Source organism: Trachypithecus francoisi, unplaced genomic scaffold (genome assembly GCF_009764315.1).
Source record: "Trachypithecus francoisi isolate TF-2019V2 unplaced genomic scaffold, Tfra_2.0 Lachesis_group11, whole genome shotgun sequence".
Taxonomy (NCBI): domain Eukaryota; kingdom Metazoa; phylum Chordata; class Mammalia; order Primates; family Cercopithecidae; genus Trachypithecus; species Trachypithecus francoisi.
Window position 1 is genome coordinate 9,941,466 of NW_022681456.1, and position 23,664 is coordinate 9,965,129.

The 23,664-nt window shown below is 53.2% G+C and overlaps 1 protein-coding gene and 1 long non-coding RNA gene across 10 annotated transcripts; one reads left to right on the forward strand and one right to left on the reverse strand.

Moving 5' to 3' along the window:
• Positions 1-8,639: 8,639 nt before the first annotated feature.
• On the forward strand, positions 8,640-20,600 carry CDK2AP1 (cyclin dependent kinase 2 associated protein 1). 9 transcript variants are annotated; one of them, XM_033220205.1, is made up of 4 exons: positions 8,640-8,805; positions 13,669-13,763; positions 15,924-16,050; positions 19,785-20,600. In XM_033220205.1, exons 2-4 carry the CDS (start codon positions 13,698-13,700, stop codon positions 19,850-19,852), a joined length of 261 nt encoding a protein of 86 aa, XP_033076096.1. In that variant the 5' UTR covers positions 8,640-8,805; positions 13,669-13,697; the 3' UTR covers positions 19,853-20,600. The 9 variants fall into 9 exon arrangements, with proteins under 9 accessions (XP_033076096.1, XP_033076093.1, XP_033076094.1 ...); XM_033220202.1 differs by lacking the exon at positions 19,785-20,600 and adding an exon at positions 19,427-19,638 and having other exon boundaries at positions 8,737-8,805; XM_033220203.1 differs by lacking the exon at positions 8,640-8,805 and adding an exon at positions 8,822-9,394.
• LOC117089225 lies at positions 10,709-11,155 on the reverse strand. The gene is made up of 3 exons (XR_004439511.1): positions 11,075-11,155; positions 10,926-10,988; positions 10,709-10,792 (listed from the first exon to the last, which is right to left on the reverse strand). It is a non-coding gene; the product is annotated as an uncharacterized LOC117089225 (long non-coding RNA).
• Positions 20,601-23,664: the final 3,064 nt, after the last annotated feature.

A 23,664-nucleotide genomic window follows, 5' to 3' on the forward strand; every position in this document is an offset into this window, starting at 1 on the left:
AAGAACCATTCTAGGCAAGTCACAATGGCTCACGTCTGTTATCCCAGCACTTTGGGAGGCAGAGGCCGAAGGATTGCTTGAGCCCAGGAGTTCAAGACCAGTTTGGGCAACATGGTGAAATTTCACCTCCACTAAAAATACAAAAAGGCGGGCGTGGTGGCTCACGCCAGCAGTTCCAGCACTTTGGGAAGCTGAAGCGGGCGGATCACTTGAGGTCAGGGGTTCGAGACCAGCCTGACCAACATGGAGAAATCCCATCTCTACTAAAAATACAAAAATTATCTGAGCGTGGTGGCACGCGCCTGTAGTCCCAGCTACTTGGGAGACTGAGGCAGGAGAATCACTTGAACCCAGGAGGCAGAGGTTGCAGTGAGCCGAGATTGCACCACTGCTCTCCAGCCTGGCGACAGAGCAAGACTCTGTCTCAAAAAATAAATAAATAAAAATAAAAATAAAGACATTACGGCCGGGCGCGGTGGCTCAAGCCTGTAATCCCAGGACTTTGGGAGGCCGAGACGGGTGGATCACGAAGTCAGGAGATCGAGACCATCCTGGCTAGCATGGTGAAACCCCGTCTCTACTAAAAAATACAAAAAACTGGCCGGGCGAGGTGGCGGGCGTCTGTAGTCCCAGCTACTCGGGAGGCTGAGGCAGGAGAATGGCATAAACCCGGGAGGCGGAGCTTGCAGTGAGCTGAGATCCGGCCACTGCACTCCAGCCCGGGCAACAGAGCGAGACTCCGTCTCAAAAAAAATAAATAAATAAAAAAAATAAAGACATTACGTTGAAAACTATAGAACATTGTTGAAGTTAAAAAAATTAAATAAGACCTAAAATATGGAAGGAGATCCTGTGTTCATGGATTGGAAGACAATATTGCAATTAAAATAGCAATACTCCTGAATAGATACACAGATTTAATACAAGTTCATCAAAATTCCAATTGTGTGTGTGTGTGTTTTGTTTTTTTTTCCCCAGAAAGGGACAAGCTGATCCTAAAACTCATATGGAAATAAATGCAAGTAACCCAAAATAGCCAAAAGCAGTCTTGAAAAAGAAGAACAAAGTTGGGAGAGTCATACTTCCCGATTTCAAAACTTACTATAAAACTACAGAAATTGGCCGGGCACGGTGGCTCAAGCCTGTAATCCCAGCACTTTGGGAGGCTGAGACGGGCGGATCACGAGGTCAGGAGATCGAGACCATCCTGGCTAACATGGTGAAACCCCATCTGTACTAAAAAATACAAAAAACTAGCCGGGCGAGGTGGCGGCGCCTGTAGTCCCAGCTACTCGGGAGGGTGAGGCAGGACAATGGCGTGAACCCGGGAGGCGGAGCTTGCAGTGAGTTGAGATCCGGCCACTGCCCTCCAGCCTGGGCGACAGAGCGAGACTCCGTCTCAAAAAAAAAAAAACTACAGAAATCGAGGCAGTGTGGTACTAGAATAGGGATAAACAAGTTGAACAGTGGAATAGAATCGAGAGGCTGGAAATAAACCTTCACACTCATCATCAATTGATTTCCAACAATGGTATCAAGACAATTCTGTGAAGGAAAGGAATAGTTTTTTCAACAAAATTGCTGAGAGAAGTTCAAGACCAGCCTGGCCAAGATGGTGAAACCCCGTCTCTACTAAAAATACAAAAAATTAGCCGGGCGTGGTGGCAGACACCTGTAATCCCAGCTACTTGAGAGGCCGAGGCAGATAATTGCTTGAACCCAGGAGGCAGAGGTTGCAGTAAGCCGAGATCGCGCCACTGCACTCCAGCCTGGGCGACAGAGTGAGACTCCATCTCAAAAAAAAAAAAAAAAAAAAAAAAAAAGGGCTGGTAGCCACATGGCATTCAAGACCAGCCTGGCCAACATGGTGAAACCCCATCTCTACAAAAATACAAAAGTTAGCCAGGCACAATTGCAGTGCCTCTAATCCCAGCTACTTGGGAGGCTGAGGTGGGAGAATCGCTTGAACCCAGAAGGCAGAGGCTGTAGTGAGCCAAGATCATGCCATTGTGCTCCAGCCTGGGCAACAGGGCAAGACTGTCTTAAAAAGAAAACTAGAGGCTGGGCGTGTTGGCTCACGCTTGTAATCCCAGTACTTTGGGAGGCCAGTCAGGTGGATCACGAGATCAAGAGATGGAGACCATCCTGGCCAACACGGTGAAACCCCGTCTCTACTAAAAAAAATACAAAAAATTGGCCAGGTGTGGTGGCAGGCGCCTGTAGTCCCAGCTACTTGGGGGGCTGAGGCAGGAGAGTGGTGTGAACCCGGGAGGCGGAGCTTGCAGTGAGCCAAGATCACGCCACTGCACTCCAGCCTGGGCGACAGAGCGAGACTCTGTGTCAAAAAAAAAAAAAAAAGAAAACAAAATTAGGGGCTGGGCACGGTGGCTTATGCCTGTAATCCCAGCACTTTGGGAGGCCAGGGTGGGTGGATAACCTGAGGTCGGGAGTTTGAGACCAGCCTGACCAACATGGAGAAACCCTGTCTCCACTAAAAGTACAAAATTAGCCGGGCATGGTGGCATATGCCTGTAATCCCAGTTACTAGGGAAGCTGAGGCAGGAGAATCGCTTGAATGAACCTGGGAGGCAGAGGTTGGGATGAGCTGAGACTGTGCCATTGCACTGCAGCGTAGTCAACAAGAGTGAAACTCTCTCAAAAAAAAAACTAGGCTGGGCATGGTGGCACATGCCTGTAATACAGCACTTTGGGAGGCTGAGGTGGGCGGATCACTAGTCAGGTGATTGAGACCATCCTGGCTAACACGGTGAAACTCCATCTCTACTAAAAATTCAAAAAATTCACCGAGTGTGGTGGCGGGCGCCTGTAATCCCAGCTACTCAGGAGGCAGAGGCAGGAGAATGGCTTGAACCCTGGAGGCGGAGGTTGCAGTGAGCTGAGATTGCACCACTGCACTCCAGCCTGGGCAACAGAGCAAGACTCCATCTCAGAAAAAAAGAACAAAAACTATATAAAACTCTTCAAATAAAATGGGTGAGGCTGGGTGGGTGGCTTGTAATCCCAGCACTTTGGGAGCCCGAGGTGGGGGATCACCTGAGGTCAGGAGTTTGAGACCAGCCTGGCCAACATGGTGAAACCCCATCTCTACTAAAAATACAAAAATTAGCTGGGCGTGGTGGCACACGCCTGTAATCCCAGCTACTTGGGATGCTGAAGCAGGAGAATCACTTGAACCTGGGAGGCGGGGGTTGCCGTGAGTCGAGATTGTACCACTGCACTCCAGCCTGAGCGACAGAGTGAGAGCTTGTCTCAAAAAAAAGAGTTCAAGACCAGCCTGGGCAACGGAAGGAGCCCCTGTTCCTACAAAAAAAAAAAAAAAAAAGAAATACGAAAAAAATATAAAAGCCAGTTGTGGTGGCCTATACCTGTAGTCCCAGCTACTTGAGAGACTGATGCAGGAGGATTGCTTCAGCCCAAGAGTTCCGGGTTGCAGGGAGCTAGGGTCATGCCATTGCACTCCAGCCTGGGTGACAGAGACCCTGTCTCTTAAAAAAATAAAATAAAATAAAATAGAGGTGCAGTGCAGTCACTATGGAAAGCAGTTTGGCAATTCCTCAAAAAGTGAAACAGTTATCATTTGACCCACCAGCTCCATTTCTGAGTATAAACCCAAAGGAGCTGAAAACATGTTCTCACAAAAGCTTGTACACAAATGAGCACAGCAGCACTCTTCGTCATAGCCACCATAGCCAAAAAGTACAAATAACTCAAATGTCAATCAACTGATTAATGGATAAACAAAATGGGGTACATTCATACCATGGAATATTCAGCCCTGAAGAGGAAGGAAATGCTGGAATGCTACCTACTACAGCATGGATGAACCCTGAAACGTTATGTATGGCAAGTGGAAAAGGCCATATAACGTACCATACTATTTACATGAAATGTCCTGAATAGGAAATCCAAGTAAATTAGTCATTGCCTAAAGCTGGAGAGAATGAGGAATGAGAAGTGACTACTACTGGGTATGAAGTTCCTTTTTATTTTATTTAATTAATTAATTTTTTTTTGAGGCGGGGTCTTGTTCCATCACCCAGGCTGGAGTGCAGTGGCACGATCTTGGCTCACTGCAACTTCAGGAGGTTGAGGCAGGAGAATGGCATGAACCCAGGAAGTGGAGCCTGCAGTGAGCTGAGATCCTGCCACTGTACTCCAGCCTGGGTGACAGATCGAGACTTTGTCTTTAAATAAATAAATAAATAAATAAATAAATAAATATCAAATGAGGTGGGCTGGGAGTGGTGGCTCACACCTGTAATCCCAGCATGGTGGGAGGCCAAGGCGGGCAGATCACCTGAGGTCAGCAGTTCGAGACCAGCCTGGTTAACATGGTGAAACCCCGTCTCTACCCAAAATATCAAAATTAGCCAGGCATGGTGGTGGGTGCTTGTAATCCCAGCTACTGGAGAGGCCGAGGCAGGCGAATCGCTTGAACCTGGGAGGTGGAGGTTGCAGTGAGCCAGGATTGTGCCATTGCACTCCAGTCTGGGCAACAAGAGCGAGACTCCATCTCAAAAAAATAAAAATAAAAATAAAAAAATAAAATAAAACAGGGTGATGATAATGTTCTGCTTTGGCCCCCCGAAGTGCTGGGATTACATGTGTGAGCCAATGCACCCTGCTGGGTATTAATTTGAATAAGAAATATTGGCCGCTTGTGGTGGCTCACGCCTGTAATCCCAGCACTTTGGGAGGCCGAGGCGAGCGGATCACGAGGTCAGGAGATCAAGACCATCCTGGCTAACATGGTGAAATCCCGTCTCCACAAAAAATACAAAAACAAAAGAATTAGCCGAGTGTGGTGGCGGGCGGGAGGAGGCTGAGGTGGGAGAATGGCATGAACCCGGGAGGCAGAGCTTGCAGTGAGCCAAAATTGCGCCCCTGCACTCCAGCCTGGGCAGCAGAGCAAGACTCCATCTCAAAAAAAAAAAAAAAGTTCTAGAATTAGATAGTGCATTAGAGTTGCACAACTCTGTGAATACGCTAAAAATCACTGAATTACATACTTTTTCAGGGGGTTAGGGGACAGAGTCTCACTGTCACCCAGGCTGAAGTGCAGTGCCCTGATCTTGGCTCACTGCAGCCTCGACCTCCCCAAAGTTAGGTGATCCTCCTACCTCAGCCTCCTGAGTAGCTGGGACTACAGGTTAGCCTCTACTCTCGGCTAATGTTTAGTAGAGATGTGGTCTTGTTATGTTTCCTAGGCTGGTCTCAGACTCTTGGGCTCAAGAGATCTGCCCACCTTAGCCTCACAAAGTGCTGGGATTACAGGCGCGCACCATCAGGCCCGGCTTTTTTTTTTTTTTTTTGGTATTTTAGTAGAGACGGGTTTCACCATGTTGGTCAGGATGGTCTTGATCTCCTGACTTGTGATCCGCCCACCTCGGCCTCCCGAAGTGTTGGGATTACAGGTGTGAGCCATCGTGTCTGGCCGAGTTGTATATATATATATATATATATTTTGAGACAGAGTCTCGCTCTGTCTCCCAGGCTGGAGTGCAGTGGTGCTATCTCAGCTCACTGCAAGCTCCGCCTCCCAGGTTCAAGTGATTCTCCTGCCTCAGCCTCTCGAGTAGCTGGGACTACAGGCCCCTGCCACCACACCTGGCTAACTTTTTTGTATTTTTAGTAGAGACGGGTTTCACCATGTTGGTCAGGATGGTCTTGATCTCCTGACCTTGTGATCCGCCCACCTCGGCCTCCCGAAGTGTTGGGATTACAGGTGTGAGCCATCGTGTCTGGCCGAGTTGTATATATATATATATATATATTTTGAGACAGAGTCTCGCTCTGTCTCCCAGGCTGGAGTGCAGTGGTGCTATCTCAGCTCACTGCAAGCTCCGCCTCCCAGGTTCAAGTGATTCTCCTGCCTCAGCCTCTCGAGTAGCTGGGACTACAGGCCCCTGCCACCACACCTGGCTAACTTTTTTGTATTTTTAGTAGAGATGGGATTTCATCATGTTAGCCAGGATGGTCTCGATCTCCTGACCTTGTGATCCGCCCGCCTCTGTCTCCCAAAGTGCTGGGATTACAGGCTTGAGCCTCCGCATCCGGCCTCTAAGTTGTATACTTTTAAAGGGTGAATTTTATGCTAAGTGAATAATATCTCAATTATAATAAAAAATGGAAACATTTTAAAATTTTCTTTCTTTTTTTTTTTTTTTTTGAGACACAGTTTTGCTCAATCGCCCAGGCTGGAGCAGTGGTGCCATTACAGGTCAGTGAAACCTCTGCTTTCTGGGCTCCAGTGATCCTCCCACCACAGCACCTCAGCCTCCAGAGCAGCTGGGACCATGGGCGCATGTCACTGTGCCCTAGCTAATTTTTGTATTTTTAGTAGAGATGGGTTCATTTCTGTGTTGCCCATGCTGGTCTTGAACCCCTGGGCTCAACTAATCTGCCTGCCTTGAACTTCCATAGTGCTGGGATTACAGAAGTGAGCCATCGTGCCCAGCTGAAACATTTTGTTTTTCTTTGAGATGGAGTCTCGCTCTGTCACCCAGGTTTGAGTGCAGTGGCTTGATCTCGGCTCACTGCAACCTTCACCTCCTGGGTTCAAGCAATTCTACCTCAGCCTCCTGAATAGCTGGGACTGAAGCATGCGCCACCACACCCACCTAATTTTTGTATTTTTAGTTAAGATGGGGTTTCACCATGTTGGCCTGGCTAGTCTCAATCTCCTGACCTCAGGTGATCCGCCCGCCTCAGTCTCCCAAAGTGCTGGAATTACAGGAGTGAGCTGAAACTTTTTTTTTTTTTTTTTTCCTGAGGCGGAATCTTGCTCTGTCACCCAGGCTGGAGCGCAAGTGGCAGGATCTCAGCTCACTGCAACCTCCTCCCGGGTTCAAGTGATTCTCTTGTCTCAGCCTCCCAAGTAGCTGGGATTACAGGTGCCCACAACCACGCCCGGCTAATTTTTTCTATTTTTATTATTTTTATATTTTTGAGATGGAATCTCACTCTCTCACCCAGGCTGGAGTGCAGTGGTGCGATCTGGGCTCACTGCAAGCTCCGCCTCCCGGGTTCACACCATTCTCCTGCCTTAGCCTCCCGAGTAGCTGGGACCACAGGCACCCGCCACCATGCCCGGCTAATTTTTTTGTATTTTTAGTAGAGATGGGGTTTCATCGTGTTAGCCAGGATGGTCTCGATCTCCTGACCTCATAATCCACCCGCCTCGGCCTCTCAAAGTGCTGGGATTACAGGTGTGAGCCACCTTGCTCAGCCAACAGTTTTTAAATGATGTCATGGACTTAGAGTCAGGAGTGGGGACAATGGAAAAAACACAACACTATTGGCTGACACTTGTAATCCCAGTGCTTCGAGGTAGAGGTGGAGGCGGGAGGATCACTTGAGCCCAATAGTTCGAAGCTACAGTAAGCTGTGATCAAGCCACTGCACTCCAGCCTGGGTGACAGAGGGAGACAATGTGGAAATAGATCGGTTCAGAGCACTCATAGAAGGGACTGGGCCTGCCAGTGAGATCTGGATTCTTGCCCTGAGGAAATGGAGGCCTAGTCAAACAGTCACTGGGTGGTGGAGTCAGAGTCAGTACCCGGTGTGTCCGTCTCAGGAGCCCTCTGCTAGTATCTGCAGCCCTGCACTGTTCAAGATGTTGACCCCTAGCTGTGGTGGCTACTGAGCGCTGAAACGTGGCTACTCTGAATTAAAATGTGCTGTAAGTATAAAACACACACTGGATTGCGAAGACTTAGTATAAGAGAATGTAAAGTGTCTTATAAAATTCTTTTTAATTCATTATATAGTGAAATCACGCTGTTCTGGAGCTATTGTTAAATAAAACATGTTAAAATCAATTTCACCAGTGTTTTTTTACTTTCTCAAATGTGACTACTGAAAAATTGAAAATTACTTATGTGGCTGGCATGTTATTTCCATTGGACAATGCTGCTCTAGAGGACTGGGCGCCTGGGACCAGCCACATGGGTGGCATTAATTTATTAATGGAATAAGGTTTCACTGAGCATCCTTCGCTAGTGCTGGTCTACAGCTGATCTCAAGGGTGGGGGTTAAGCTGGGGAGGGGATGTCGTCGCCTGCACCTTTGGTCCTAAAGGAAAAGGCAGGCCTGGGTGGGCATCCCTAGGTGGGTGCTTTTGTTACCAGATCCGGAGATGATGCTTGCACGCCTGTGTCTAATTAAATCTGCAAACCATGGCGATTAAAAACAACAGAAAAGGGTGGGCATCTTATGTATTTTAACGAGCTTTACTACTTCGGCAGAACTCCAAAAAAAAAAAAAAAAAAAAAAATAGAAAAAGAAAAAAAAGAGAACAAACCCACAACCTTCAGGTTATTCATCTAATCCAAATCCAAAATACACTCGATGATTACATTTCAATCAGATCCGAAAATGGGCTGGGGGTGGGGTCGAAGGAAGATCTAAAATTGCCCCGTAAACTCCAGGGGGTAGAAACTTTGCCAAGTTCAGTTCTTGTATCCTCAGCGCTTGGAACAGTGAGTGGCGCATAGTAGGTGCTTCCCTTAAATACTGGCGTGAGTCTACGCACGAAATTGTGCGATTCAGGGGTGAGTTTTCCGGGAAGGGGGATGAGGGGTGGAGAAGGCCTCTAGCTTTTGTCAGTCTCACAGGAGTCTTGGATCCCCAAAGGGTTAAAAACCACTTCATACATACAGAGACATGAAATTTATTTGAAATCAATGTCAAGCATCAGTTATTCGAATCCTGGGGCTTGGCCAGACCTGGGCGTCTGGAATGATCTACGTGCTTAAATACACCACTCGCCACCATTTTCTCCAGGTAATTTTCCATCCCTGCCCCCACCATCAAGGGGAAGAAAGTGCTCCTCGGATCCCGGCCGCCCTGGCCTCCTGCAGCTGCCGCGGGGGCGGCCCCCAGCGCACCTCTGGAGCGCCCAGCGCGGGGCAGCCGCCCGGACGCGCGCGGGCCTCAGGCGTCGCCGGGACCCCAGCCCCCCAAACTTTGGCAAGTTGCGGGCGCCGAGCGCACCCGGAGGCGCGGGGCGCGGCCGCAGGCGGAGCCGCCCCCTGACGCCGGGCCGCCCCCTCCCGGCCCCGGCCGCCCCGCCGGCTCCGCGGAAAGTTTGCGGCCGCCCCTGCGCCGCGCCCGGGGCCTGGGTGAGACTGCGGCGGCGGCAGGGCGCGGACGGCCATATTTGCCGGCGCGGCCCGAGCCGCCGACAACAAAAAGTGCGCGGGCGCTCGGCGGGCGCTCGGACGGGCGCGGGGCTGCCGCGCTGCCGCCCAGCCTCGCCGCCGCCGCCGCCCTCGCGGCCTGGCCCGGCCGCGCCCGGCGCGCCCGCCGCCCGGGGGGATGTCTTACAAACCGAACTTGGCCGCGCACATGCCCGCCGCCGCCCTCAATGCCGGTGAGTGAGCCGCGTGCGACGCGCCCCGAGCGCCGCCAAGTTGGGGGTCCGCGCGCCCAGCCCCGGCCCGGGGATGCCGTGGGCGCCCGCGGAGGCCGGGGGCGTGGGGCTCAGGGTCCCGGCCCGGGGCAGCGCTGCCGCCGCCATGATTCCCGAGCCCGCGCCGCCAAAGTTCGCTGGTGCGCCCCGCACGCCGAGGGCCTCGGCTGGGGGTGCGGGGCGGGCGGCCTGGGGTGACCCCCGCGCCGGCGGCTGCGGATCGCAGGGAGCGCGGCGGGCGAGGGCGAGGGCGGGGGAGGCTTGTTCTCGTCTCCTTTTTCCTCCCGCTTCTGGGCGGCTCGGCGAGGGCCCCTGCCGGCGGGAGTCGGGAGCGGCCCGGGCCGCGCCGGGAGCGTGGAGCGGGTCGCGGGGCCCCGCCGCCCTGGGGAGCTGGGTCGTGGAGCGGCCCGGGCGGGGGACGCTGCGGGCAGGGCCAGGCCCCGCGCGGGCCGGCGCGGGAGGAGGGCTGCGGGGCTGCCGCGGGCCCTGAGGTCGCGGGGCCGCCGAGACTGGGACCGGGATGGGGTCGCCGGTGGGCAGCGGACTCGGAGGCCGGGGGCCTCGGCCGGGCGCGTGGGAGCAGGGGCTGCCCCATGCGGTCACGCGGGGATCCCCGTAAGGTGTGCGCGGAGTGAACGAAGTTGGCGCAGCCCTGGGGCTGCTAGGGCCCGCGCGCGGGCGTGGGGGCAGCGGGTCACGCGGACGCCCCATCTGGGAGCCCCCAGGGCTGACCCGGGAAGGCCCTCGATGCAGAAGCCGGGAGGGGCTCCCCTCGACCTTCCTGGGGCTGCGGCGGCAGCCGGGCGCTCCCAGGAAACTCCTCCAGAAGTTGTCAGGTAGCTTCGGGCTGAGCCCAGGGGACCGAGGAAGCCATGGGGAGTGGGCGCAACATTGAGGGATTGGTAGGTGCCGGGCTTTGTGACCTCACTGGGGCCCCTCTTTTCTGACACTTGGTCGGAAACAGACTTCCCAAAAGGCGGTTGTGTTGCGGGGCGTGGTGGGGGGAAGGACTCGGAGGGAAAGGAGTGGCCCCGTTGGTCACCGGTGCCATGCTGGCTCTCCTGCTCGAGTTTTGGGCCTTGTTTGCGAACGTTGACTTCATAAACCTCCCACATCCGAAGTAGGACCCATAAAAACGATACTTAAAAAAACCTTGGACACTGAGGTGTAGGGGCAGGAAAGGGTTAAGCGTCAGGGTGCTGAGGGAGAGTTGAATTGCTCACTTGTGGGCTCGGAGTCCCCAAGAGCAAACAGCCACTGTTTTCTTCTCAAACATTCTCACCCCTTCTGGGGTCCGCAGACCTTACAAAGACGGGCTTTGTTGCCAGGTAGGACTGCCAGCAGCGTTCTTCCTCTGGCCTGTGGGGAGGGCAGGGGCTGGTGTGGCCAGCCTGGGCAAGGCTGACAGCTCAGGCTTGCCCTGGTGTCATTGGGGCCGGGGCCCTAAACTGGGACCTTCGGGGTTTGGGGTCACAGGGACAGCGGCACTCACGAGGACCCCTGAAGTCCTGTTCCGAGCTGGCTGCACCTGTATTCAGCTTTTCTTCTCTTTCTCCTGTGGAGAATTTCAGAAGTGCCGAGATCCCCAGATCTGGGCTTTTTGGTGCCCCTCCCTCTCCCCCATGGACCCTTTTGCAGAACCTCAGCTCCCCTCCTGCCATTTGCATCCAAGATGGACTCTCCGCTGCCGCCGCTGCTCCTCCGGCTTCCTTGTCATCATCCCTCACGCCCTGCAGCCCTGCCTCCTGCTCACGGGTTGCCAAGCCGCGGCCTGGCCGGTGGTGGCAGTGGCGGAGTTAGACAAAGCCCCCGCCTCCCCCGCCCCAGAGCCCCCCAGGCGCCCCAAGTGGCGGGAAGGCCGCCAGCTCCCCAGGCCCCGGCGCTCTTTGTCTGGCGTGGGGGCGGGGAGCCGCGCCTGGCCCCAGGAGCTTCCTGGCCTCTGCCAACCCCTCGCTCCTGCACACTGCGCTCATTGTCTGAGATGCGCCGAGACGGCCTGCGCTGACGTGGTCCCTGTGTCCCGGTCCCTGTGTCTGCAGGAAGGAGTGACCATGAGTGGAACTCGGGGCATTTCCGCCATCTCTCTCCAGGACTAGACACCCCCTACCCAACCCTGAACAAGGGCCTGGCCTGGACAGAGCATTGGAGTCACCGAGCTATTGCTCCTCGTCCCCCCAGCCAAAATGGGACAATTCCTCATTCCTCCTTCCTCTCAGCCCCGCAAAACCTAACCCCAGTATCATCAAATAGTAGGGTCTGGAGCCCGTACACTTTCTCTTGGGAAGCACTGCCTCTAACAAATGGAGAAACTGAGGACTGGAGGGCTGGGGGCCTGTCTGAGGTCACACAGCCAGGAGTGGCACAGCTGGGGCTGGCGCCAAGTCCAGTGGGGAGGACAGAAAATGAGGTGAGGAGCAGTGGGCAAAGCAGTTGGGGAAGAGGACGCGGGCACACCAAGTTGATTCGAGGGTGCGTGGGAAGTGGCTAGCGCCCCTCCTGCCAGTGTGCTGGGATCTTGCAAACGCCCAGGTTGCTGTGCTCGATGGTTCCTCCCAGAGACTGGCCCTCGAGGCCAGAGAGGTGTAGCTACCAGGATCGAAACCCAGGTCTCTGCCAGCAGAGCCTGTGTTCCCCATGCCACGCTTGCTGCCACATCGGAAGCTCAGGAAACTGGGGTTTGGCTGATGTGGTGAGGGGGCACTGGGGGACATCGCCCTTCCCAATTCCTGCAGTGGCCGTGGACGTGCCGGATATCGTGGGCGTAGTGCTTCCCCATCCCAAGCAGCCCGTCCCTGTAGCACACGTGTCTCGTCATCCCCACGTGGGAGGCATGGAAACTGAGGCTTGGAGTGGCACGGTGCTCTGCCCAGTTCAGGATCCAAGTCCACGTTTCCAGGTCCAGCCCAAGCTGGAGCATCACCCTGGGCTGCAGTGGCGGCATCCAGGGCTGGCCTGAGACTCAGGGAGACAATTCGGGACTGTCCCCGCTCCCGGACGCTCCCGGACGGAGGGGCAGGTGGTGAGGTAGCTGGCTCCCTGCATGGAGGGGCAGGTGCTATGCTGTGTGCCCTGGGGCAACTCCCTCAGGTCCATGTCTCTAAATAGAGGGGCCTGGAGACAGGGTTCTCCAGGGCTCCTCCCGGCTCCCCCAGCCTGAGGCCCTGAACTTCCTTCCTCCTCTGCCCCTCCCCTCACCCACACCAAGCGAGCAGCTGGTGGGTTTGGCCAGCCTGGCACCAGCTGTCCGTCCCCGAGGCCAAGTCTGCAGCGCCCGCTGTGTGTGTGAGAGAGAGACCGTGTGGCTCTGGGGGCGGCAGGCGGGCAGCTGCCGAGGAGGACTAGGTAAATTCTCCATGGTTACCGCTGTTTGTCATTCTGCAGGATATCCTTTACCCGCTAATGGCCACTGGGACGCCATTGCGGGGCCGCGTGCTCCCAGCCACAGACTCCCCTCCCAGATCCAGGAGGCTGCGTTCTGGGCTGGGCCCTGCTTGGTCACTGACTGCAGCCGTGGACAGGCCCCAGTGTTGCATCCCATATGTGGAGCCTCAACCCTCCTCTCTTGGAATGCAGAGCCCTTGGGGCATAGACTGCCAAGAGTCTGGGCCCCTCTTTGGGGAGGGGGAGACAGGCACAGAGAGGTTGAGGGGCTTTATCTGGGGCACACAGAGGCCGTGGTGTTCTCTCGATTCCTAATTTGATGTCCAGCATGCCTGTCTCCAGCCAGGGTTGGGTCTCAAATACTCTAAGGCCTTCCCATCTTCCCCGTCATTGAGCACAGCTGAGATTTGGGCACATAGGAGCAAAAAGGCTTGGAAGCTCAGCCTGGTTTGGACCAGCCTCCATGGCAGTGGGCTCTTGTGGTGTGATGTGGCCTCTAGGTTCTCAGCCTCTGGGGACCAGGACACAGGGAGAGGGGATGGGCAGGGATGAGGCCAGGAGTGGCAGTAATTTTATCTTTGGGAGCAGCCCTGCTGCTTGGAAGGTTCTGGTTGGACGGGACGGAGCTGTGTGAGGACCAGCAGCGGCTGCAGAGCTGGGGATGGCCGAGTGCCTTGTAGCTACATTTCATTATCCGTCTTCTACGCTGGTCAAACTGGAGGTGGAGAGCAGGTTCTCTATCCTGCTATAGTTGGTGGTGTGGGTCCTGGGCAAGGGCCATTGCAGGACCTGGAGTCCTTGCCTTGGTACAACTGGCTGAGCTGACTCCTGGCCTCTCTCCCCCCACCCCACAGCTGGGAGTGTCCACTCTCCTTCCACCAGCATGGCGTCTTCACAGTACCGCCAGCTGCTCAGTGACTACGGGCCACCATCCCTAGGCTACACCCAGGTATGGCAATGGGGGTGATGGCATGGTGGGAGGGCTGGGGGGAGACATGCTCCCCACCATCAGAGGAGAGAAGCTGGTGGAAGAGACGAAGGAGCAGAAAGTATGGGATGGAGCTTTCTCAGCCCAAGGCCCTGACTGGGCTCCAGCTCAGAACACATCAGAATGGAGGGGGCCGGGCGCGGTGGCTCAAGCCTGTAATCCCAGCACTTTGGGAGGCCGAGACGGGCGAATCACGAGGTCAGGAGATCGAGACCATCCTGGCTAACACGGTGAAACCCTGTCTCTACTAAAAAAATACAAAAAAACTAGCCGGGCGAGGTGGCAGGCGCCTGTAGTCCCAGCTACTCGGGAGGCTGAGGCAGGAGAATGGCGTAAACCTGGGAGGCGGAGCTTGCAGTGAGCTGAGATCTGGCCACTGCATTCCAGCCTGGGCGACACAGCGAGACTCCGTCTCAAAAAAAAAAAAAAAAAGAATGGAGGGCACTGGGGACTGTGCTTCCCGGGGACATGTGAGGTGGAGCGGACAGGAGAGCACCAGGAAGGGGCAGCAGCCCGAGCTGCGCTGAGGCCCCCACCCCACGCGCTCCTCTGATGGGTCTCCTCACTCCTCTTTCCTGGGCAAGTGAGGCCTGACCTTGACCCTGGCTCTCCAAGCTGGGACAGAAGACGGCCGGTTCCCACTTGCTTTCCATGGGCGTGGGCCCAGCAGAGAGGAGGTGGCCTTGTCTCGAGAGCCAAGTTGCCTCTTGTCGAGGGCCAGTGTTTGAGAGTGTGGCCCAGGCGAGGCCGCTCCCTGGTTCCACCACTTTCCAGACTGTGACCTCCACTTGGTAACTGCCCAAGACCTGGGCTCCTCATCAGCCCAAGGGTGATCCTAGTACCCCCAGCCCAGGCTGGGGAACAGCAGGAATGGGGTAGCCACTATGTCAGCTGCACCCCACATCTCCAAGGGATGAGCCGTCCTGTCGAAGGTCCCAGTGGGAAGATGCTCTCCCTGGCTGGGCCCCAGTGCCAGTGTTCTGAGGTTGCCACGGAGCCTGTTCCTTGCTGAGTGGGCGGCTCCCCGGCCATGCCCCGCCAGGCCGTCCTGCCCCAGGAGGAGAAGCAGGTGCGGACCCGTGAGCGGGACCAGCTGAAGAAGCGGTGGCTGCGGGAGGCCAGGCAGAGGCGCAGCCGGGAGTGGCAGTGCCACATTCTGGCCATGCGACGGCGGCGCCAGGACAGGCGGGAGGCCCGTGAGGCTTGGAGGCAGTGCCGTGGGGAGGCAGAGCAGCTGGACCAAGATGAGGACAGGAGGACAGAGCGCAAGGCCAGGGGACAGAGGCGGCGGTGGAGGAGGGAGGAGGCGAGGACCTTGCCCAGGGAGCTGGCGCAGCTCTGGGAGGAGGCAGCCAAGGGGAGGTGGTCTGGGCTTGCGGGCTTGCCAGGAGCCCAGCCTCGCTGATCGGGGTGCTTGCTGTGGGGCTCCCAGTGGTGGTGGGAGGAAAGGTTTTCTTGGGGGTGGGCCCTGTTGGTGGGAGGATGAGAGAAGGGAATGCATTTCAGGCTCTGGCGGGGCCATGGCCAATGGCTGTGGTCCTGGTGGCCCAGGTGTGGCTCTGTCTCCCCACTGGCTTGGAGGCTCAGCACCTGGGATGTGCCCTCCTACTCATCTGCATCCTGGGAAATGCTGTTTGGACTCTTTTGTGCCAAGATGAGCTGGTTCCCGTTTTGTTCATTGGAGATGATACACTTCCTTCCTGGAGGCGACTGGGTGGTCTTCCTGAGTGTGTGAGGATAGGAGGGTGAGGACCATCCCCCTAACCTGTAGTTGTCCCCTAGAATGGGACGTGCCTTGGCCCAGCTGAGGTGGCTACCCCAGGAGTCTAAGGCTGGACTGCGTTCCCTCCTCTGACCGGCCCAGGGACCTCTCCACCCACCTGCCTGTGGCCTTGGGGTCAGGCTGCTGAACCCTTTTTTTTTTTTTTGAGATGTTGAGATGGAGTCTTGCTCTGTCGCCCAGGCTGGAGTGCAGTGGAGCGATCTTGGCTCACTGCAACCTCTGCCTCGTGGGTCCTGTCCAAGCAGTTCTCCTGCCTCAGCCTCCTGAGTAACTGGGACTACAGGCGCCCACCACCATGCCCAGCTAATTTTGCTGAACCAATTTCTTTCTGATTCTAGGGAACTGGGAACAGCCAAGTGCCCCAAAGCAAATACGCGGAGCTGCTGGCCATCATTGAAGAGCTGGGGAAGGAGATCAGACCCACGTATGCGGGGAGCAAGAGTGCCATGGAGAGACTGAAACGCGGTAAGCCCGGCCCCGCTGCCCTGCCGGTGACCACAGTGCTAGGCCTCTAACTCTGGAAAGACTTTTAGGGAAAACGTGGGAGGCCAGGCTGGGGATGGGGCTCATTCATCGGAGCTCCTGTCTTGTCACAGAGTTGCTGTCTGCTGTGGAGGCCTCAGGTGGGCGGTGGGTCTGGTGGCGAGGGGCCTGGGGGGCCGGATGCCTTCAGAGGGGTCTTCCGGGAAGGGCAGCCCAGCCAGGGAGCCCTTCTTGCCCTGTGTGCTGCCAGGGGGTCTGCTGGCTTTCAAGGGTGTGTTCAAACCACCCCCCTGCCCGCCCCCCCCATCCTGGCTGCCACCGCTCTCCCTCCTGCCTCCTGCCTGGTCTGCTCCTGTTGGCGGACACTGGTCCTAGGGAAGCCAAGCTCAGGATTCTTTGGTGCCTGCACTGCCCTCTGCTGTCACCTCTTTGGAGCGAGACCCAAGGAAGTGTGTGGGTCTGGGGAGGGAGGCTGAGAGCACTTTGTTCTTTAATGACTGGAGAGGGAGGGCAGGCAGGAGATGACAGTCTTCAAGGGAACTCATGTTAAGGTGTGACTGCCCGGCTGATTTTGAAAGGAGGTTAAATAGATTGCTATCTCCTGAAATAAAAAGGGAATGGAGGGAGAGCAGGATTTCTATTTTAGAAGGCAATAGTGCAGCGGAGCCATAGCCCATGAACTCATTCAAGATGAGGGGAGACTGATGCTTTTTTTTTTTTTTTTTTTGGGGAGACAGAGTTTTACTCTTGTTGCCCAGGCTGCAGTGCAATGGTGCAATTTTGGCTCACCGCAACCTCTGCCCGGGTTCAAGCGATTCTCCTGCCTCAGCCTACTAAGTAGCTGGGATTACAGGCATGTGCCACCAGGCCCAGCTAATTTTTTGTATTTTCAGTAGAGACGGGGTTTCTCCATGTTGTTAGGCTGGTCTTGAACTCCCAACCTCAGGTGATCCACCTGCCTTGGCCACTCAAAGTGCTGGCATTACAGGCGTGAGCCACTGTGCCTGGCCTGGGACTTGGGGTTCTTTTTTTTTTTTTGAGACAGAGTCTTGTTCTGTCGCCCAGGCTGGAGTGCAGTGGCCGGATCTCAGCTCACTACAAGCTCCACCTCCCGGGTTCACACCATTCTCCTGCCTCAGCCTCCCGAGTAGCTGGGACTACAGGTGTCCGCCACCTCGCCCGGCTAGATTTTTGTATTTTTTAGTAGAGACGGGGTTTCACCGTGTTAGCCAGGATGGTCTTGATCTCCTGACCTCGTGATCCGCCCGTCTCAGCCTCCCAAAGTGCTGGGATTACAGGCTTGAGCCACCGTGCCCGGCCAACTTGGGGTTCTTAAAAAGGCTAGAGAAGCGAGCGACCTGGGAGGGGAACTTTTTTTTTTTTTTTTTTTGAGACAGAGTCTTGCTCTGTCACCCAGGCTGGAGTGCAGTGGCGCAATCTTGGCTCACTGCAACCTCCACCTCCCAGGTTCAAGCGATTCTCCTGCCTCAGCCTCCCAAGTAGCTGGGACTACAGACGTGCGCCACTACGCCCAGCTAGTTTTTGTATTTTTAGTAGAGACCAGGTTTCACCATGTTGGTTGGCCAGGATGGTCTCAATTTCTTGACCTTGTGATCTACCCACCTCGGCCTCCCAAAGTGCTGGAATTACAGGCGTGAGCCACCACGCCTGGCCTGGGAGAGGAACATTCTTTGGTTGTAAATCTGTAGGATAAATGGGGGCTGTAGTTGAAGTCATGACCCCAGTGACACGAGGGCCAGTTGAGGACAGGCTGCTGCCAGGAGCGGGGTTGCTCTGGAGTTCTGCAACCTTTGTGAAGAGGTTGACGGATCTCAAAGCTAGGTTGGGACCAGCAGGGTTAGAGGATGTGATTGAAGAGGGCCTAGGGAAGGGATGCAGAGCCCAATCCTGGTCTCGCCCAGAGAGTTGGGTGGTCCCAGGGCTGCTCTCTGGTAGCAGGGCTGCTGGGTACCCGAATGGAAATTCCTGGGAAGATGCTGGGTCCCAAAGTCCAACAGGTGATTTGCAGTTACCCATAAAAGGCACTGCTTCAAGTCAGCAAATGCGTACAAGCTGCCAGTCTTGCAGTAACAAGGAAGACCCAGTGCCACCCCTTGGCCAACAGCCCAAGCCCAAGCTGACCAAGCTCATGTCACAGCAGGGTGAAAACATGTCATAGAGGGGTCAGGGAGTTAGGAGCATAGATAGGAGCATTGTAGGTTGGTTGGCAACTGCAGCCCATGAGCCAAGAGCCAAGAATAGTGTTTTTTTCTTTTTTTTTTGAGACGGAGTCTCGCTCTGTCACCCAGGCTGGAATGCAGTGGTGCGATCTTGGCTCACTGCAACCCCTTTCTCCTGGGTTCAAGCAATTCTCCTGCCTCAGCGTCCTGAGTAGCTGGGATTATAGGTGCCCACAATCACGCCCAGCTAATTTTTGTATTTTCAGTAGAGATGGGGTTTTACCATGTTGGCCAGGCTGGTCTCAAACTCCTGACCTCAAGTGGCTAACCCGCTCTTGCCTCTAAAAGTGCTGGGATTACAGGTGTGAGCCACCGTGACAGGCATCGTTCTTAATGGTTGAAAAAAAAATGATTTTGGGACGTGTGAAAGTTATGTGAAATTCAGACTTCAGTATTCATAAATAAAGGTGTGTGGGGCTAGGTGTGGTGGTGCACGCCTGTAATCCAGCAGTTTGGGAGGCTGAATCCAGGAGCTCGAGTTCAGCCTGAGCAACATAGTGAGACTCCCATCTCAACAAATAATAATAAAACAGCCAGGCATGGTGGTGTGTGCCTATAGTCCCAGCTTCTCCAGAGGCTGAGGTGGGAGGTGATCAGGTGATCTGATCCTGGGAGGTTGAGGCTGCAGTGAACTGTGATTGTGGCCACTGCACTCCATCCTGGGTGACAGCAAGATGCTGTCTCAAAAAACATTTGAGTGTAGTAGTTGTGACAGAGACTGTGTAGCCTGCAGAGCCCAAAATATTTGCTGTCTGGTCCTCACAGAAAACATTCTCCAAGGCTCCGAGTTAGATTCTAAGATTTGTGGGGCAATGATGTGGGATGTCATTCCCAGTGGCCTCTGGGAGTCATGGATTAGAAGGAACAGAATCCTTAGTGTCTATTAAAAGATAGTATTTCATGAAGGTCAGTAGAGGCAGAAAGAAAAAAAGGTAACCACCAAACCATAGAGACAGAAGACTGGGGAAGATTCATTGGGCAGAAGGTAGCTGCAGAGTCTTGTGGGGGTGTCCCCGTGGACCCAGGGTCCTGCATGGGCAGCAGTCAGTCCTCTGCGCCCTCACGTGTGTAGCTGGAGCCATTCTCTTGCTTACTTACACTGGTCAAGCCCTTTCTAGAATTCAGACTGAAGAAGCCAGAGAAAAATCTCAACAGTGGGTCAAGCAAAAGAATTTGGGTGGAGACACGTCTTTCATCCAACAGTGTCATGGAAGGACAGCTTGCTGGTGCCACCTTGAATGCAGGAAAAAATGTTGAGAGAGACGTGAAGAGTTGTGGTGAGGAGGGAAGGGCTTTAGGGGGATGGGATTGTTAGCATCCTTCAGGGTTGCTTGGATATAGGTTCCCCCAGTTCCCTTTCTGTCTGAGGGTTTTGTGGACAGGCTGTGGAAGGATGGATCCTCTTCCTGTTCCTGAATGGGCTCTCCTGGCTGGTCCTGTGCACCGGCTGATCTCGGGTCTCTGCCTTTCTTTCAGGCATCATTCACGCTAGAGGACTGGTTCGGGAGTGCTTAGCAGAAACAGAACGGAATGCCAGATCCTAGCTGCCTTGTTGATTTTGAAGGATTTCCATCTTTTTACAAGATGAGAAGTTACAGTTCATCTCCCCTGTTCAGATGAAACCCTTGTTTTCAAAATGGTTACAGTTTGTTTTTTCCTCCCATGGTTCACTTGGCTCTGAACCTACAGTCTCAAAGATTGAGAAAAGATTTTGCTGTTAATTAGGATTTGCATTTTAAGTAGTTAGGAACTGCCCAGGTTTTTTTGTTTTTTTTTTTAGCATTGATTTAAAAGATGCACGTAAAGTTATCTTACAGCAAACTGTAGTTTGCCTCCAAGACACCATTGTCTCCCTTGAATCTTCTCTTTTGAATGCATTTGTTACCCACGGTGTTCTTTATTCCTTTTCATAAGCTAATACCACTCTAGAGATTTTGTTTTTAATGCATACTGACAGCACCCTTTACTTAGTAGCTGGTTCCCATTTGCCATACAGTGTAGGTTCTGCTTAATGTAACTTCTTTTTTGCTTAAGCATTTGCATGACTATTAGTGCTTCAAAGTCAATTTTTAAAAATGCACAAGTTATAAATACAGAAGAAAGAGCAACCCATCAAACCTAACAAGGACCCCCGAACATTTTCATACTAAGACTGTAAGTAGATCTCAGTTCCGCGTTTATTGTAAGTTGATAAAAACATCTGGAAGAAAATGACTAAAACTGTTTGCATCTTTGTATGTATTTATTACTTGATGTAATAAAGCTTATTTTCATTAACAATTTGTATTAAAATGTGGGTTCCTTGAATTCTTACGTGGTTTTATTTTTTTGAGACAGGGTCTTGTTTTGTTACCCAGGCTGGAGTGCAGTAATGTAATCTTGGCTCACCACAGCCTCAGCCTTCTTCAAGCAATCCTCCCACCTCAGCCTTCCTAGTGGCTGGAACTACAGGCGTGTGCCACTACGGCTGAATAATTTTTAAAATACTTTTTGTATTGAATGAATGGGTGTGTGAAAAAAAAAAACAAAAAACTTTTTTTGTAGAGATAAGGTCTCACTATGTTGCCTAGGTTGGATCCTGGGCTCAAGTGATCCTTCCACCTTAGCCTCTCAAAGTACTGGGATTATAGGTGTGAGCCACCATGCCTCATCTAAAGAAGTGCTGTTTTAAATAATCTCTCATGAAAGTGTTTGAAATGCTTGTTCCCCCATTTACTTAGCAAGGCCAGTTTTACTTCTTTTTTGTTTTTTTTTTTTGAGGCGGAGTCTCACTCTGTCGCCCGGACTGGAGTGCAGTGGCCAGATCTCAGCTCACTGCAAGCTCTGCCTCCCAGGTTTATGCCATTCTCCTGCCTCAGCCTCCCGAGTAGCTGGGACTACAGGCGCCCGCCACTTGCCCGGCTAGTTTTTGTATTTTTTAGTAGAGACGGGGTTTCACCGTGTTAGCCAGGATGGTCTCGATCTCCTGACCTCGTGATCCGCCCGTCTCGGCCTCCCAAAGTGCTGGGATTACAGGCTTGAGCCACCGCGCCCGGCCCCAGTTTTACTTCTTGCAGAAAGGGTACGCTCGCCAGTTTTGCCATGAGAGTACACTGAACAAAGAGACAGGGTCATTTATGACCTGACGCGTCCACCCTGCTGCTGTGTCTGGTTTCCATTGGCTGGAACGGGACCTCACTTTCTGTATTTGTCCTGATTGGCGAGCCAACTTAGAACTTTTTAAAAGAGGCAAAGGCAGAGGAGAACAAAGGAAGGAGGAAGTAATTTGTGGAATGGTGAGAAAGGTAAAAACATCTTTAAATAAGGAAGAGCAGCACTTTGGGAGGCCGAGACGGGCGGATCACGAGGTCAGGAGATCGAGACCATCCTGGCTAATACGGTGAAACCCCGTCTCTACTAAAAATACAAAAAACTAGCCGGGCGAGGTGGCGGGCGCCTGTAGTCCCAGCTACTTGGGAGGCTGAGGCAGGAGAATGGCGGAAACCCAGGAGGCGGAGCTTGCAGTGAGCTGAGATCTGGCCACTGCACTCCAGTCCGGGCGACAGAGCGAGACTCCGCCTCAAAAAAAAAAAAAAAAAAAAAAAAATAAGGAAGAGGAACAGGCTATGACCTAATGCTTGCTTTATAAGCATGCCAGGCAAATATTGAGGCTAAATTGTGGGAGCTAAGAACATAAAGTACATTGATTTCTTTACCACGGCTAGCAGATAATTAAGAATGTTAGCACAGGTCTTTGAATAAATTTTGCTTCTAAGAGAAGTTACTATTTATTCCAAATTAAATGGGGAAGAAAGTCTTTGGAGAGGAACCTCTGCTTTACTTTTTTTTTTTTTTTTTTTTTTTTGAGGCGGAGTCTCGCTCTGTCGCCCGGGCTGGAGTGCAGTGACCGGATCTCAGCTCACTGCAAGCTCCGCCTCCCGGGTTCACGCCATTCTCCTGCCTCAGCCTCCCAAGTAGCTGGGACTACAGGCGCCCGCCATCTCGCCCGGCTAGTTTTTTGTATTTTTAGTAGAGACGGGGTTTCACTGTGTTAGCCAGGATGGTCTCGATCTCCTGACCTCGTGATCCGCCCGTCTCGGCCTCCCAAAGTGCTGGGATTACAGGCTTGAGCCACCGCGCCCGGCCTGAGGAACCTCTGCTTTACTTTTTACAAGAGGTAGGAGATACCTGTTCAAAGTATATTTTCCCACCTGACCCAGAAACATTTTGGTGATGACATCATTAGCACAGTTGGCTGGGGAAAGAATGTGTTTGCTAAGTCAGAGGTAGGGATAAAGTGAAGTTGCATTATCGGTATATTTTAAATGCAGCAGCAAATGTAAGTGTATGCTAGGAAAAAAAAATACCAGAAGCAGTTTTTTTTTTTTTTTAATTTGTTTTTTTTAGATGGAGTCTCCCTCTGTTGCCTGCGCTAGAGTGCAGTGGCTTGATGTTGGTTCACTGCAATCTCTGCCTCCCAGGTTCAAGCGATTCTCCCACCTTAGCCTCCGGAGTAGCTGGGATTATAGGAGTGTGCTACCACTCCCAGCTAATTTTTGTATTTTTAGTAGAGATGGGATTTTACCATGTTGGTCAGGCTGGTCTTGAACTCCTGACCTCAGGTGACCCACCCGCCTTGGCCTCCCGAAGTGCTGGGATTACAGGTGTGAGCCACCCTGCCCAGCCAGAAGCAGTATTATTGAGTTGGCCTATTGCCCCATGGTTAGGCCATTCTCAGTTCATAGGTGCTTATCCTGTGAGCTTTTGCTGGGTGCTAGAGGAACCTTTTTCATAAAGTGCGGCCCCTAAATTCAAGCTACTTCATAAGGTGCTCACTGGAAGAATCATCTGCTTTGGTGCCAGGGAAAAAGATGGGCTGCACTGGATGGGTTGAGAATCCACCTGGTGGTCTCTGACAATGCCTTTCAAAGGGATTTTAATTCTTACTCTGTATCTTAGGCCCTAAATGCCTGTAATGAGAATTTGCTTTGCTGAGCAGTAGACAAAGACAAATGAGACTTGTCTTTGATGCAGGCATCAGGCAAATTCTCAGCTGTGACAAGGCAGAAGGCCAGCAGGAACAGGCTCTAGGGAAATGGGTGCTGTGTCCCCTTCCTGCATGTGGCAGAAAGTTGCAAAGGTATGAGAGGAGACAAATGGGAACCACTGTCCCTCATCTCCAGCTCCAAATTTCCCTTCCCACTACTACTGGTTTCTTAGGTGTCATTCTAGAGACTTTATTTTTATTTTATTATTTTTTGTTTTTTTGTTTTTTTTTTTTTTGAGATAGAGTCTGGCTCTGTGGCCCAGGCTGGAGTGCAGTGGCCGGATCTCGGCTCACTGCAAGCTCTGCCTCCCGGGTTTACGCCATTCTCCT